At 31.8% G+C, this 15,931-nt stretch overlaps 1 protein-coding gene and 1 long non-coding RNA gene across 2 annotated transcripts in view; one reads left to right on the forward strand and one right to left on the reverse strand.

Moving 5' to 3' along the window:
* Positions 1-14,414, forward strand: part of LOC122526100 (E3 ubiquitin-protein ligase MYLIP) — a 152,637-nt gene extending 138,223 nt beyond the window's left edge. The window contains exons 3-7 of the mRNA XM_043649269.1: positions 11,262-11,502; positions 11,649-11,818; positions 11,909-12,125; positions 12,388-12,585; positions 13,942-14,414. Coding sequence (XP_043505204.1) covers positions 11,262-11,502; positions 11,649-11,818; positions 11,909-12,125; positions 12,388-12,585; positions 13,942-14,166 — 1,051 coding nt within the window. The 3' untranslated portion in view covers positions 14,167-14,414. The remainder of the gene's footprint in view (positions 1-11,261; positions 11,503-11,648; positions 11,819-11,908; positions 12,126-12,387; positions 12,586-13,941) is intronic.
* On the reverse strand, positions 12,936-13,748 carry LOC122526102. Its single transcript, XR_006305952.1, has 3 exons — positions 13,397-13,748; positions 13,242-13,302; positions 12,936-13,144 (listed from the first exon to the last, which is right to left on the reverse strand). It is a non-coding gene; the product is annotated as an uncharacterized LOC122526102 (long non-coding RNA).
* Positions 14,415-15,931: the final 1,517 nt, after the last annotated feature.

Below are 15,931 nucleotides of genomic sequence, written 5' to 3' on the forward strand. Positions count from 1 at the left end.
CCGTAGATATTGGATTTAACAGAAATATTTGGGTGTTTCCGATTTGGAAATCTAAGTACGCTTGGTTTCTGCGGTGAAAATCAGAACGATAGCGCGAAATGTCTCTTAAGTTCTCTTATTGTTAGACTAGATCGTCCCTATATGTATTCAAGGACAATATTCAAATGATTAAGTACAGGAAAGCGTTTCTCTAGATCTAGGTATAACTCAGGATCTCAGGAAATCCCTTTTACGTTGCTACGATTCGTGAAATCGCGATTATGGAAATTGGGATCGATTTGTAATCGTAGAACTTTGACGATGTTTAACTATGTTAACATTTTACTTATATACTATACATAAGCACAAATTCCCTTGATAATATTCGAACTGATGTAATTACTATCTTCTCTCTTGAATATCATTGAACTGTTTCCTAACTATTCTCAACTATTAGTATTAGTTTGTGGATCAGTTAAATAAGGATCTTATTGTTAACAGAATATTACGATTTTCGTACACCATATTAATTCGAAACTAAATAGTCTATAGGAATAGCTTTTAAAATGGGATTTATACGTGGTTTATATTATTCCATGAGAAACATTTTCTTGATTTAGTTTCGTTTACTTTATATATCCCATATTCTATATTTTTATTCCTTTTTAATATCATCTTCCTCTTTAAAGGAATACGTCAAGAACGTTTTATATTTTCCTTTGGCTTTCGTATAATGCATCGTTAAAAATTATTATACTGCAGAGATAGCAGTACGAGCGCGTTCATTAGCGTACTCTCATATAATTCAGAATTAGCCATTCGCGAATGATCCTTTTTCTTCTTCCTTCTATGGGAGGGAACACAGCTTATTCGCAAAATCCGAGAAAAGCTTAGGCTTGCTTTCCTATCTCTATCTTGTATCTTCTTAGGATGTTGTATTACGTCTTGTTAGGAGAATATTTCTTCTTACAATTTTAAATCGCTTCTTAAAGGACTTTCAAAGAAAGACAAAATATGGGATTAAGAAAAGAGTAAGAATGAATTCTACTTTTGTCGTCTAATTCGTTAATTCTCCCCCTCTCCTTTTTTTTCTTTCTTTTCTTTTGAATATTTTTCTATTACGATATGTCGTTAATCCTATATCGTTATTAAACAAATGTTTCTAGTTTTTATTTTAAGATTAATTCATCGATTATGATTTTTATTAAAAAGAAAAATCTTTGTACAATTAATTCGAATAATTTTGGATTTTCTGTAATAATAATCGTGCCCCATCAAAGATCTATTGTGTGTTTCACGTTTTATTGGATCGATAAACGAATGATACATTTCGATGAAAGGATAGAAGGATGGAATATTAATGACGAGATAATTTATCGAGTTTGGTCGTAATTAACGCCTGCGTTGTTTTTTTGTTTTATTTTACTAATTTTAAATTGTAAGAAACGTTGATTGCAAATTATTATCTCGTCGCGAATAAAGAAAAATATCAGTTAGCGTGATAAAATATGAAATGTTCCGTTCTGTTCGTTCGTGCCTTTTTATTACGTTGAAATCACAAACCGTGATAACTGCAACGTGAAATAAGGAAATTTACGGAGAAAATTACACCGACCGTGGATAGGATAATATAAGTAATTCATTGTTATTGCTTCGAGCTGGTAACGCTTTTGAACTTTGAACCTAGACCCAGACTCGTAGACGGCAGATTCACCCCATATTCGTTATAAGAATACAAGCATTCAACGATACCTAAAGAAGAATTTCGAAAAGAATTCGTAAATCGACGAATGTTCACTTCTAGTTCACTTTTAACTTACCACTTTTTACATTTGCACGAGAATGAACAAATCTTTTTAAATTCTTCCGGAAATATTTTTTCGTTGTTTAAAATAATTCGTGAAATATATGTAAAGAATTTTTCTTAAAAAAAAACTCGTACAAAATTTAAGTTTAAGATTAAGAAGAAGAAGAAGAAAAAAAAATAAGTGGTAATTCGTAATAAATAATTCTTGAAATATATTTTCGTGACGATTATTTTTAATTTATCAATTATCGTTATCGCGAAAAATAAGCATAAGTTCTTTGTAATATAAACACGAGTCGATGAAATTAGGTTATCACGGTAAACTTCGTACTCTCTCTCTCTCTCTCTCTCTCTTAAATTAATCGGATTTTAAGTAAAATTTGAATTCGATACGTAACAGGCCTTTGGCGTGGCTTTGCCTTGGTCCTTTCCACGAGTCTTAACTCTTTCAACCCTCTCGTGAAGTTTCCATATCAAGAGGTAAAGTGGTAGAAGCGTTATAATCTCGAGAATACCTTTTTAAATACCGCAAAGTCAATTAACGTTTTCTGTTTTTTTTTTTTTTATTCTTTTTCAACAAGTTCTAAAGCAACTTCACTCGGATTTTCCTCTTTGTAAATATATTTTTCAATCGATCCTACGAAACGTTTCGTTTCTCTATAGAGAAATTAAAAACTAATACAAACCGCGAATACATTTGAGAAAGCTCGTAGAAGAACAAAAATTAATTTACTACGAGAAAAATTAAATGAATCCAATTTTTCTATGTTAAATGAATTCTCACAAATATTTTTTTATTTTATACGCCATTTATTATTAAAACATATTTATTTACGAGCATTCAAATGCAATTCCACCACCGTTGAATTCATTTCTTTGTTTTCTTTTCTCTTTTCGAAATCCGATTAGATTTCGCAAAAGGAATGTTTCGTAAATAACTTTGACGAAATATAAACGTTGGAAAAAGCCGATAAAAAAAAGACCAAAAATAAAAAAAGAAAAGAAAAGGAATAAAAGAACGTATCGCGAGATGCCTTTTCATCGATAAAATTCATTACTCGATAAGGGACGATTATCGTCGAGGTGGAAATAGAAACGTAATTGGCTCTAGTGTCAATTAGTCACTCACCAGTCGAACGAGAGTAGCTATGTACTAACATAAGTAGGTATTCCCTTGTTCGTGAAATCGAGAGGTGTTATTTGAACACGCAACTGTGATCCTGATTTTCTACTCATTCACCTGTAACGACAATCTTTTGCGAAATGGAGTTTATCGATCGAAGAAACCAAGACGGGTACCCATTCCGTTCTTATTATTTTTAACGTGACTTTTTGACACCTTTTCGAACGACTTTTCGTATTTTATATACGGAAGCTTTATAAATATTTATTAAAAATGAAAAACAAAAAAACAAGACGTAGTATCTTCGTATTATTTTTTGGTCTCCTTTAAACGTGTCAAAATTATACAAAAATTAACAAAAAAAATAAAAATCACATCCTCCCTCGTTCTAAATTATTACAAATAAAAAAATTCAATTATCATTTCCCGATTGTTATAATACGTTCAAGCATGAACGTATTATAAATATTTATTAAAAATGAAAAACAAAAAAACAAGACGTAGTATTTTCGTATTATTTTTTGGTCTCATTTAAACGTGTCAAAATTATACAAAAATTAACAAAAAAAATAAAAATCACATCCTCCCTCCTTCTAAATTATTACAAATAAAAAAATTCAATTATCATTTCCCGATCGTAATAATACGTTCAAGCATGATGGATGCAATACTCCTTTCGATGAATTAACAATTTTGTCTTTTTACTTTCTTTTATTTCAATCATTATTTTCCTTTTAAAGAAAAAAGGAAAACGAAAACTAAACATAAAAGTTGTCCTCCGCAGGAGGGAAAAAAAGAAACAAAAACCCATTAAAATAAGAGAATGAAAAATCCGTTCTCGGTTATGTTGGACAGAGATGAAATAGGGTAACGGAGTTGAAACATTTTACGCGGCCCAAACGGAAATTCAGCTTTCCGGATTTCGTTTGGCTTCCGCGGCCGCGATACGCGTCGTAATCCGAGTTGCATTGCGAGGTCACTCGCGTCAAAACATTTCGTGAAACTTTCCTGCTCCCCCTTCCCCCGTCCCCCTTTCCTCATCCTCGTCCTCGTCCTCGTCCTCGTCCTCGTCGGAAAAAGCAACTTTTTTTTTCCCCTCTCTATCTCTCTTTATCTCTTAGCTTTTTTTTATGATTTTAATTTAAAAAGTCTCTTCGAGTTCTATCTCAAACCTACCGTCGCAAAATTAAAGCGGATCCAGGCCAATTATCTTTTACGAGATCGAACTTAATCTCGCTATGGAAATTAATTTTGTAATTTTCATATCCAAACTTCTTCTTCCTTTTCCCCCTTCCTCCTCCTCGCTCGTTCTCTCTCTCTCTCTCTCTCTCTCTTCTTCCTTAACGAGTTTTAGACGCGACATACTTATTTTCTGGGTCAGAAGCATGGCCTGTGTTTCTTAAAACCGAACAAGAAGTATCCCTTCTCAGCAATTTTATCGCTTGACTTAACGAGAACTAAGACGATTTTGTAATAAAATTAATAATAATAATAATAATAATAATAATAATCATCATCATCGTCATCATTTCTACCTACTTTTAACCAACACGAATGTTTAAGTGTATTTGTGAATACCTGCATACGCAAGAAAGGAAGAAAGGGAGAGAGAGAAAGGGAGAGAGAGAGAGAGAGAGAGAAAGAGAATGAGAATAGTATACGTTAATTAACAGTTAAGAGAAATGCCTATTAATTTACAAAAAGACGGTCGCCAGCATTCCAAGAGAAACTTGAAACTGCACTAAAATTACAATAGTTTAGAACCAAGAGTAGGAAGAAGTTAATTTGATAATTTAGCATAAAATATAGGTGGCTAATCATTGTGTTACCTTTTAAGAACGCCGTAATGTCGATATAACGTTCCTCTCGTTATATTATAATAGACAATAAAAAGGCAACATTTCGAAGAATTTGAAAGCATCATCGGTTTGCAAGCTCGAGGTTTAAACCTTTAGTATGGATTTAAGGAACGATAACGATCCACTGGATAGTTTTAATTGAATGATATTTCATTTCGACGAATAAGTTTCTTTTCAATTACGAAGTTTTTTTTACTTTTGTTAATACTTCGTTAGAAATTATTTCAGTTAATTTTGTTATGGGATATATATATATATATTTTTTTTTATTGAATGTTTGTTATATTTATATAGTATTTCATTCAAATAAAATATTTGAAAAGGGTCAATTTTTGTTAGCAGAAAATGAATGCATCAAACGAAAATTCTTCGTAAACTTTATCGCATTTTAAAATCCCTTTCGGCTTTTCGCATTGATCAAAAAAAAAGGTATAGGATAGCCGAATTCGAATGGTTTACGGTGCACTGTGGTTAAAACTAAACGGGATCGTAACTTTCGATATCAGCGTGGATAGTTCACCGAGTTTAATTTCGACTTTCAAATTCCTACGTAATAGTTACGACGACGAATTAAGCCGGAATAGTATTGTTAGTTTCCAATTGGCTTTAACCCTTGAGAACGAATACTTCGATTTTTTTATTTCCACCCCTTCCGATTATCGAAGGGCTGAATCAATTTTGTTCGAAGAATTACGGTGAACCTAATTCAATTTGTTTGAAAATTTGTTCTTTACTTTAGCTCCAATTGTTCTATTCTTTTCATTTCTTTTCATTTCTTATTCCACCCTATAGTGTTTTTGATAATGAAAAGCGCTTTTATCGAGAGAAGCAGAGTAGTACGTAAAATAAACTGGACAGAAAAGTTTTTGTAGCATCGAAAAACTTGCCCTTTTCTTTTGGACTTTATTTTGAAAAGACACGGATCCTTGCAGCTTTAAAAGAAAAGAACTGGTAGTGAATGGTACGCGTCGATTCTTAGCTAGTCTCATTTTAAAAGGAAAAATACCAAATGGCTTTGGTACTTGGAAAATATTTATATATATATATAGAATGTTGAAAGTAGTTGAACCAAGTGAAAAAGGAAAAGAGAAAAATTAGGGGAATTTTATTTCATTCATATACGCGAACAATTTTTCGTTGTTGTCATTTTTACACGCACGAAATTCTCTTCGACAATTCTGTTTTTTAATTTTTTACATACCCCGAAAAACATATATACACCTATTTAATAATATACTTCGTAAAAAAATACGCTTTTATTAAAAGAAAAAAACAAAAAAGGAACGAAAATATATTCATAATAAAATCATAATGTGAAATATATATTACTTCGAGTTTATATTGTAGGATAAATAAAAAACATTGGATTTTAAATTAAAATCCTCTATATACGTGGTAATGAAAATATATCAAACGAAATTCGTTGGGTTAACTATTCGTGTTAAGATAAAGAACGATTGAGAGAGAGAGAGAGAGAGAGAGAGAACATGTTTCGATGTTTTAACAAAATATTTAATTTCGTAAAGTGGGGTTGTCGTTTCCAGGCTTGATTTCGTTGGTCGGTCACGCTCGACAAAATCGAAAACCGTCACGCCTGCTAAAACGTTGAACGACTTTCGCGAATAAACATTCGTCTCGGATCGAATGGTAAAATTTTACAGGCGACGAATACACAAAGGACCAACGGTACACGTCGAATCAACGAACGACGAACTAGACGAACAACGACGAACGGTTGGAACCGTATAGTTGAGTTTGAACGTAGTTCGGATCAAGTGCACCGGAAATAATACGTAGGTCGTAGGTCCGTTCGGATTTTCCTGCTGCTGTTCTCTTTTCATTAAAAAAAAACAAAAAAAAAAAAAAAAAGAAAAACAAGGGAAAAAAAAAAGAGAGAAGAGGAAAAAGTCCCTTTGAAAATAGTTCGTATATACACTTGTGCTGCCAGGTTCTCGTCGATGCAATTTCCGTCTCTTTTCCACTACGCTTTTTCACCCCTTAATAGAGACGGTTTTACAGAAAATGGTTATTTTCGTAACGTCAGCATGTTGCGATCGTTCCCATAAAAAAAAAAAAGAAAAAAAAGAAACAAGAAAAAAGAGAACGAAAATAAATATACCTATAGTATAAAATACATACAACGCGACGTTTGATATTTTATTAGATTATTCTTTTGAAAAAGTTTTTCGCGAATGTATTTAAAAGAAAAAAAAAAAAAATAATAAAGAGAGACAGAAAAACGCGTAATATCTTCGATTAAGAATAAAAAAAAGAAAAAAAAAAAAGAAAAGAAAGAAAGAAAAAAGAAATATTCTTCGTCGATGTTCGTTATCTGTCACATTATGTCAATTTAAGTAGTGTCTGTTAAGTTCTTGGAAAAGATGAAAGTCTTAACGAACTTCCTCGGGTAAGCTTCCAGACACTGTTAAAAGGTTAAAACCAATTCAGTGAATTTTCTTTTTCACCTTCTCCTTCCTATCTTTTACTCTCTTTTTCATCCTAAAAAAAGAAGATTCTTATAAGAAATTAAAACAAAATTCTTCAACTTGTTCATAACTTCCATTCTCTTCATTAAGATAGTCTAATAACTTTGAAAAGTCTTTCCAACGTCCCTTACCACTTTCGTCTGATAAATTATGATAAAACGTTATTAGATATTACGAAGTTTGTCGATTTTCTTTTCTTTTTCTTTTTTTTTTTATATCTATTTACACCTTTACACGGAAATAACTGTTTTTATAATTTATTTACAAAATTAGGAGAGAAATATCGAATCTGAAAGATATATTATACTTGTTTTATATTTTTGTTTTATTTGGATATCAAGTTTTACGTTTTATTAATATTTCTATAGAGGTTGAAGAACGCGTGTCTATCACGTATTAACGTACACAGGTTTCACCATGAAATGTAACATATCGCAAATTAGCCAAGTTAGGAAGATCTCGGAGAAGTTTCATACGCTAACATCCTTTAGCTCCTTCGTTCAGATCGAGAAGCCATTAATCTCGATCTTTAGTAATAACCAAATCCATCTTAATACGTCGACCGAAATCCATCCATTTCGTAGCAAATAAGGAATAGGGATTTTGACCTAAATCTTCGGTAGGAAGGTACGTCTGAGGAGGAGAAAACTTGCTGCTAAACTTTATTCAAGATTTTCTATAGTCACTAACGAGAAAACGAAGGATAGATAATTAATTAAAAGAAGAAGAAGAAGAAGAAGAAGAAGAAGAGAGAGAAGGAGAAGGTGAAAAACAAATATATATAGTATATATTTACTCGAAAGATAAGATTAGAAAAGGATCCAAGTGGGAAACGATTAATTACGATTTCACGTATAATTATTTATCGAGTGACACGGACAGTGAATAATTAGAAATAAATGGAGGGTACCTGAAATTGACGAAAATTAGCTCCTACGTGATAATTGGATAATCAAGCTTTCGATGAAAATGACACGACGTTGGAAAATAGAATGCTTCTAATATATATGTAGGTGCGTACGTGTAAGCACTTAAGGAGCTTTTAAGATCACGTTAATTAAGAAAAAGCTTCTAAAGCATTGAGAGAGAGAGAGAGAGAGAGAGTTACGGAAGGTCAAGTGTCCTCCTCGCGTTCCTTTCAGAATAATTCACGCGCTATAGCAGAAACTTGACGAACGAATCTCGACATTTTTTTCTTCTTCTTCTTCTTCTTCTTCTTCCTCTTTTTCTTCGTTGTAAAACAAAAAAGTGAAATTAGAAAAAGTGGAAAATGGGAGGAAAAAGAAAATTACGACGGAAATTTTTCATCTCGCAAATTCGCTTACCGTTTTATATTTTTTCTTTCTCTTTTTTCTTTTTTTTTTTTTTTTCCTCCCTTAATTCGACGCCGGGGATCTACGTGCGGGGAAATTAATTCGTATACGTCAGGGTTGCGTAATTTGAAAAACAAATTGCGACAATTTGGAATGCAAAGGAGAGAGAAAGAGAGAGAGAGAGAGAAAATGCACGCAAATAGTTGAAATATCGTTAAACGACGATGATAATTCGAATTAAATTGTATTTTCGAAACGACCAGAGCCATATCGTATCTATCCTCTGCTATCCCACCCGACTGCCCTTCTTCCCTTTCCCTTTTTTCCCAACACCATAGAAAATTCATTAAGCTGGCAAACGACCGACATATTGTCGCCATTTTCGACGATGCACATGCACGCGCAATTCGTATGCTTTCCGTTCCTGTTGGCGTATCGTTTCTTTTCTTTTTGTTTGTTTGTTCGTTTCCCCTAAACGTTGTTGATCCTTTTATTCGTTATATTTTTATACTCATGTTTATTTTTATTTGATGCTTTATTTTTTGGCACAAGTTGAACTTTGCCTTTCATACTCGTTGACAATTTTGTACGAGCTTTCAACGTACGTCCGCGCAAATATATCCCATTAACGCACCGCCGGTCTTCTATTTTAAGCGACGACTCGAGCGTGTAACTTGTAAGCGCTCGCTTTTCACGTGGCACAAATTACCGCGGCGAGGCATACTCGTCGACTACTTGCTTGTGTGTTGGTTGTGTTGTTGTTGCAATATATTCTCGAGATTTAGTCAACACGGTGTCCAACGCATCGCGTTTCACACAACAACACAACCTGAACGGAACGTCCATTCGTATCAAGCTTATCGGACTCACTGAAACTTAATACATACATAAGTATAATATGTATAAATATATACATGGTGTTTCATTTTATATTCGAACTCTCTCTATCGGTTTTACAAAACAAATATTAAAAGTTTAATAGAATATTTGTTGTTGCATCTATTTTGTATAAGACGCGCTCGCTGTTCTTGTTTGTTAAGATACGAAAACTGAAAATGATTTTTTTTAATCGTTTTATCGATAGTTAAAGAATATTAATAAATTAAATGAACAATGTTTTAATTATAAAGGGGTCGCATAAGAGTATAATTTTGTTTGGTACGATATAATATCATTTAAAATGAGACACCGGGTATATTGGTATATAAATATATAATAGTATACAATGTAACAAAAGTTAATTCTCATCTTTCGCGCCATAGAAATAACATTCCTCTCGTTGTCAGTTTGGAATTGCATTAATGTCTTTTATGTCTTTTAGGTATTCAGCTAATTGTAAAAGGTATTTCGGACATTCACGAAATTAATATTAAACGTTTCCCAATAAATTCTTAACGTCGTATAGTTCAATCTTTTATAAAATAATAAGAAAATAAAAATTTATCCGTGATAAAATTCAAATTGTTCTCTTATTAAATCTATTATTCAAACTTTCACATGATAACTTGTCATAATATTAAACGATATGCACAATATGCAACGATGGTGCACGATGAGTGCGAGAAAATGTCTGAAGAATGTTTTGATCGGGTGGATAATGGTAAAAGAAATCTTTCCATCATCGAAATTCTAACATCAACGAGAAAAAGAGAGAGAGAGAGAGAGACGAAGAGAGAAAAAATTATAAGGAGCAAATGAGAGAAGAAAAAAAGGATTAAGACCACCAAGATCTTCTTCGAAGACTGCTTCGACCCAGTTTCGCATCGATATCAATTAATTTCTCGATGCTACCGGGTCATCGCTAAAGGCAGGCCTTTCAGATTAAATGTTCGCGTTTATAGAGAAATAATATATCACAGATACGGTTCATCTCATTTCTATTCTTTTTTCTTTTCTTATTTTTTATTTTTTTGTTTTTGTTAAATATAATATATCGTCCCGTATATAAATAAATATTCGATAATTCCTGTCTTCCGAGTAAATATCTCCTCTCGTGCGCGATATCTTTATTATTATTATTATTATTATTATTATTATTAAATTGCCTTTCTTTTTTATGCGTTTTTTTCACTCTGGTCAATGACAGTGATCTCTTAGAAAATTTTCAATTATTTTATATTCAAATATTATATTACTCATCCTTTTTTTTTACGAATATAAATCATTGATAGTAATATTAATAACGATTAATAAAAATTATTAATGCTATCGATCACCTATCATTACGTATCTTACTTTTTAGTCGTCGTGTGTTAGTTTGAATATTTCTTTTTTTTTATTTACAAAATATATAACTAACAATAAAACATTATTTTATCTTTTATAATAAGTTTCATATGAAAACGTACATAAAAGCGAGGTGCAAATATGAGATAGTATATAGATAACTGAGGAAAGAAAAAGAATCATGATTCGCAATGGCGGTCATTAATCACGTGCGAACACATCGTCCAATTTTCCCAGGAATAAGTCGAAACGATGCAGGTTGAAAACAGAGGTGATCAATCTCGTTCAGTCAGACTCGTACGAAAGCATAGCTTCACCCTTAATTAGGATTAATCGTTACTCTCGATAATATATATATGTGTGTGTATGTGTGTACTACGTGCGTGACACATAAAGAATGACACCATAATATATCTAATCCTATCGATTTTATTTTTTATTTTGTTATTTATTTTCATTTTTTTTCAGACATCAATTTTATTTACACTCTCGCCTGGAACTGGTCGAAGGAAGGTTGAAGGTCCCTGATTGGGTATCGATAGCTCGTTTGATGGCTCTAATAGCTCAAGCAGACGGTGGCGATTACGATGCCTTGTCACCACCGCATGCCCTTTATTCGCAATGCTGTCAGATACAACCAACTGAGCCCTGCGAGCCCAAGCCTCAGGATTTCCTGCATCGGATAGTTCAACAGCATAAGGAAATCAAGGTAAGCCAATAAGGTGAATTCATTCTTTTACAGCCATTTTCTTTTTTTTTACTTTAATTCTTCAACTATTCTATAAAATAAAGTTATTATTATTATTATTATCAGGATTGACTTATTTCCATTAATTAATTTATATTTCTTATTAGGGTATGAAAACTTCGACAGCGGAATATTGGCTTCTGAAGGAAATATCGAATTTGGATACTTTTGGTCAAGAAATGTTTCATAGCAAATTTGGATATAACGGAATTTCTACGATCGGTGTTGGACCTCATGGTATTACAGTTTATCGTGGTCAGGATGAGGAAACGCAGAAGTAAGTGTTCTTACTATATATATATATAAAAAAAAAAAATATTAAAAAACATAAGAACAAAAATAAAGATTCATATCTTGACAATTACAGTATACCATACACGGCTATCCAAAGTGCTACATCTCAACGACGGATGTTCCATTTGGTTTATCTCTCTCTCGACGGCGAAGAGACCTCGTTGGATTTCAAATTAGACTCAAGCCAATCGGCCACCGGTCTTTACAGGGCAATCACCGAGAAACACGCATTTTATAGTTGCGAAACGGTTAGAAGTGCGGTCACCGCTCAATTCATTCGCGACTTGAAGGTATTTACCAGTGAATTTATTATTCTTCAAATGGGGAGGAGGAGGGTGGGGAGGAATAGAAAAAGTAGAAGGAAGAGAGATGTACTTTTTGGTGTTCGGGGAAGGTCTAAGGGAATTGCCTTAACTACGGAACGATTTCAGTGAAAAAGTGAAATTCTCCTCGAAGGAGCTCGTCTGCGAAACGACCCTTCTTTCTTTCTTACTTTCTTTCTTTCTTTCTCTTCTCTTTTCTACTTTAAGTTCTCTTTCTTTTTTTCTCTAGGGGACGATAATCTCTATTTTCAACGAGGACTCGACGCTCGGCAAGAAGTACGTCTTCGACATACGAAGAACTTGCAGGGAGGTTTACGATAATGCTCGACGTGCGCTCTATTGCGAGTCCGCGAATATAACACCACCTGAGGAAAAAGAGATCTTGGGAAGGCATGATTGCGCCGATTGTGAAAATCCCAAGTGCAAGGTAAACCCTTTTTCTTTATTCTATTATATATATATTATATAATAGAATATTTACTTATTATATTATTCTATCGAGAGTTATTTCACCGATAAAACTTATTGAATTTAATCGTATATTTAACACGTAAAAATATGTGTATCAGGGGTCAAAAGTTATTGTTTTTTTTCTTACTAAATTTAACACGCATAATACTTTGTATTTTTCATTTCCATTCTATCAACTATTTTCTATATATTGTTTTTTTTTTATTATAATAAGATAATATTTTAATAATGATAGAGATTCTCGCTTTATTCGTATCTTGGGACCATCGTCACAGGATCGATAAAGTGGAGTATTTTCTCTATATATTGTACACAATTGATAATTATCTTTTTACTCCCCCTTTTTATGAGGTTTGAGTCACTTCTTTACTAACATTTTCTCATACTTATTCAGAAGTCGTGTTTTTTTTTACCGCCTCTCTGGAATCAACAGCACATGGTTTTTGTCTTTTTTATCTCCAGACAGTTTCACTCATCTATGTTACTAAATAGGTGACACAACTCATTAAGATAAACTAAAATAAAATAAAATAAAATAAAATATACTTTTTTTTATAATAAAATAAGTTATACTTTTTTTGGCGTAATAAAACAACAAAAAATAATACTCACAAATATTGTAGTACAACAGTAGATTCACTTTCCAATTGAAATCCGGATAATGAAAAATGATCTATAATATAAAACGAAGAGATTTATATACAAGATTATTACATTTAACAAGTTTTATTGAATTAATAAATATATACTTTTTAAAAAATACTTACAAAAAAATTAACCTCTAATACTTAAAAACATTTTTAAAGTTTTTGAGGTTATTTTATTACACAAGTTTTGTTACTGATAAATCTTTTACTACACAATGTGGGACAATTTAATTAATAATATAAATACATTTGTGTATATAGATAATTATTCACAATTAATAAAATATAAATAAAATGTAATACTTAGGGTACACCCCTATCACGTTTACAATGTAGGTCTTTTACGAGTGAACTTAGTCAATAAAATATATAATTTTCCCTTTTATTTATCTTTGACGGCTAACTTCATATATCGCACTTTCGTAAAGGTATGCGCGCGCAGCTTTCAATTTTACCCTCTACTAAGCGCGCCAAAAGAAGTATAACTTTAAAAATATAAAGTAAAACTAACTGATAAACAAAAACTCTTTTAAAAGGATCTAATAGAATATATGAAATTAGAGATACTAAAGTGACCACCAAAATATATGTATTATATATGTATATATTATATAAATATATTATATGTATATATACATAAAATAAAATAAAATAAATGATTTTAGGAATCTCGGGAGTGCCTTGCAAGGTTGTTGGATGCCATGCTCTGCCGGATTTGCATGGATCGTAGCCTGGACACTGCCCTTTTCCCGTGCGGACACGCGGTAGCCTGTTTGGATTGTGCTCGACGATGCGAACGTTGTCCGCTTTGCAGGGCGGATATCGATCACTGTCGAACGATCTATCTCCCGATAGAATTAACGCATATCGATAGACACAGTCCAAAGTAGCTGGCTATCAGAAACGATCGAACCTCGTGTTCGCCGTTAAATCCTCCTCCTCGGACGAGGATCAAAGGGAAGATCGTGGGAAACTAGATGAACAGGAAATCACGTCTGTGAAGGGAGAGAGATCTACCAAAGTGAAATTCAAGCGGATAGTAAGGAGGAAGGTCATCTTTCAACGATAAACCCAGGATGGCAGGATCTTGTTAGATGTTAGATATCGATCCTTGTCTTTCGATTATTTTTCAAAGGAAGAATATAACAAAAAAAAAGAGACGAAATGTTCTACGTCCAGTCTGTACAAAAACCATTTTGTTATCCTGCATTTTTACTAAATTTAACGAAAACATGGAATTGCCACAAGTTTCGATTAGGATTTATAATATATATATATATATAAATAAATATAACAGTATATATTTTTTCTCCTCTTAAGTAAAAATTAAGTTAATAGTTATCTTTCTAATTGTTATATAAGTTTTAAGAAAAAAGGAAAAGAATATCAAAAAAAGGAAAAGAAATTACTTTCGTTTCTCTCTTTTTTTTTATTTTTTTTTTTTATATTTAGAAGACGATGATTAATATCGATATTATGGCGAAACAGACTGGATATTACTTTGTAAGAGCATATATTATTATATTGCACGTTTGAGAGCACTGTGATTCTAATCGATATCATTATAAAATATCGTTTATTTGTTTATTATTCCAAGGTTATTACCATTGGTTAAAAAAGAATAAGTATTTGCGTGCATTCGTGATGGTTTGACCTATATTTGTTGAATGATCGAAAAGTGCTATTAGCAGCATTGATCTATTGGGAAGCCATGCTGCCAATATATTTTTAACTAATACGTCATCGATTTGAAAAAAATGCAAATTCGTATAACGATTTATATTTCTCTTTAATTATTATCATTATATTTGTTTATATTCTACGATTGTCTTGAAAAAGTTTATTTTTTTATTCTTCATATGACGTACACGATACGATACGAATGAAAATTCATATATAACAATTTTAATTATTATTTACTTAATATTTTTGTGTTCTTATGGTTGTCTTGTATTTTTTTTTTTTTTTGTAATAAGTCGTACTCGTGTTCAAATTATATTTATATTTGTAGTTTTACTTAATTTTTTTAATTTTATCTAAATGATACTAACTCGAACGTAGAGTACAAGGGTAGAGAAACCTGAATTTTTTTTTTTTACATTCATCAAACTTCATATTCTTAAAAATGAAAAATAAAAAAAATAAAAAACATTCGTTAATTATTAAATAAATAAATATATATATATATATACAACATAGACTGTTAAAGTAATTCTGTGAAATTGACCGTAGAGAGAGAACAAGAGAAAGAGAGAGAGAGAGAGAGAGAGAGGAAGAGAGGATGTTTCATTAGGATAAGATTTTAATAATAATTAATTTTGTCAGTTTGAAGAAATTTTCCAATTTGGCAAAATAAAATATGCAAAACTAACAAAATGAATACTATATACATATACATAAACACATGTACACATATATATTTTCTTAAAAGATAAAACTAAAAATACATTTTACTTTGTATCGAACGGCAAATTACTGAAATTTAATCATTATCTCTTGAGAATAATCGACCGTTTATGCACATAAGAGAAATAATAATATATTTGCTTCTTACTTATCACTCTACAAATTTCATAATTTATTCATTCTTGAGACATCCTGAACCAAGAGAGTAAGAGAGAGAGAGAGAGAGAAATAAAGAGATAGAAGAAAAGA

The sequence above is a fragment of the Polistes fuscatus genome, unplaced genomic scaffold, assembly GCF_010416935.1.
Source record: "Polistes fuscatus isolate 324 unplaced genomic scaffold, CU_Pfus_HIC Scaffold10, whole genome shotgun sequence".
Lineage (NCBI taxonomy): Eukaryota > Metazoa > Arthropoda > Insecta > Hymenoptera > Vespidae > Polistes > Polistes fuscatus.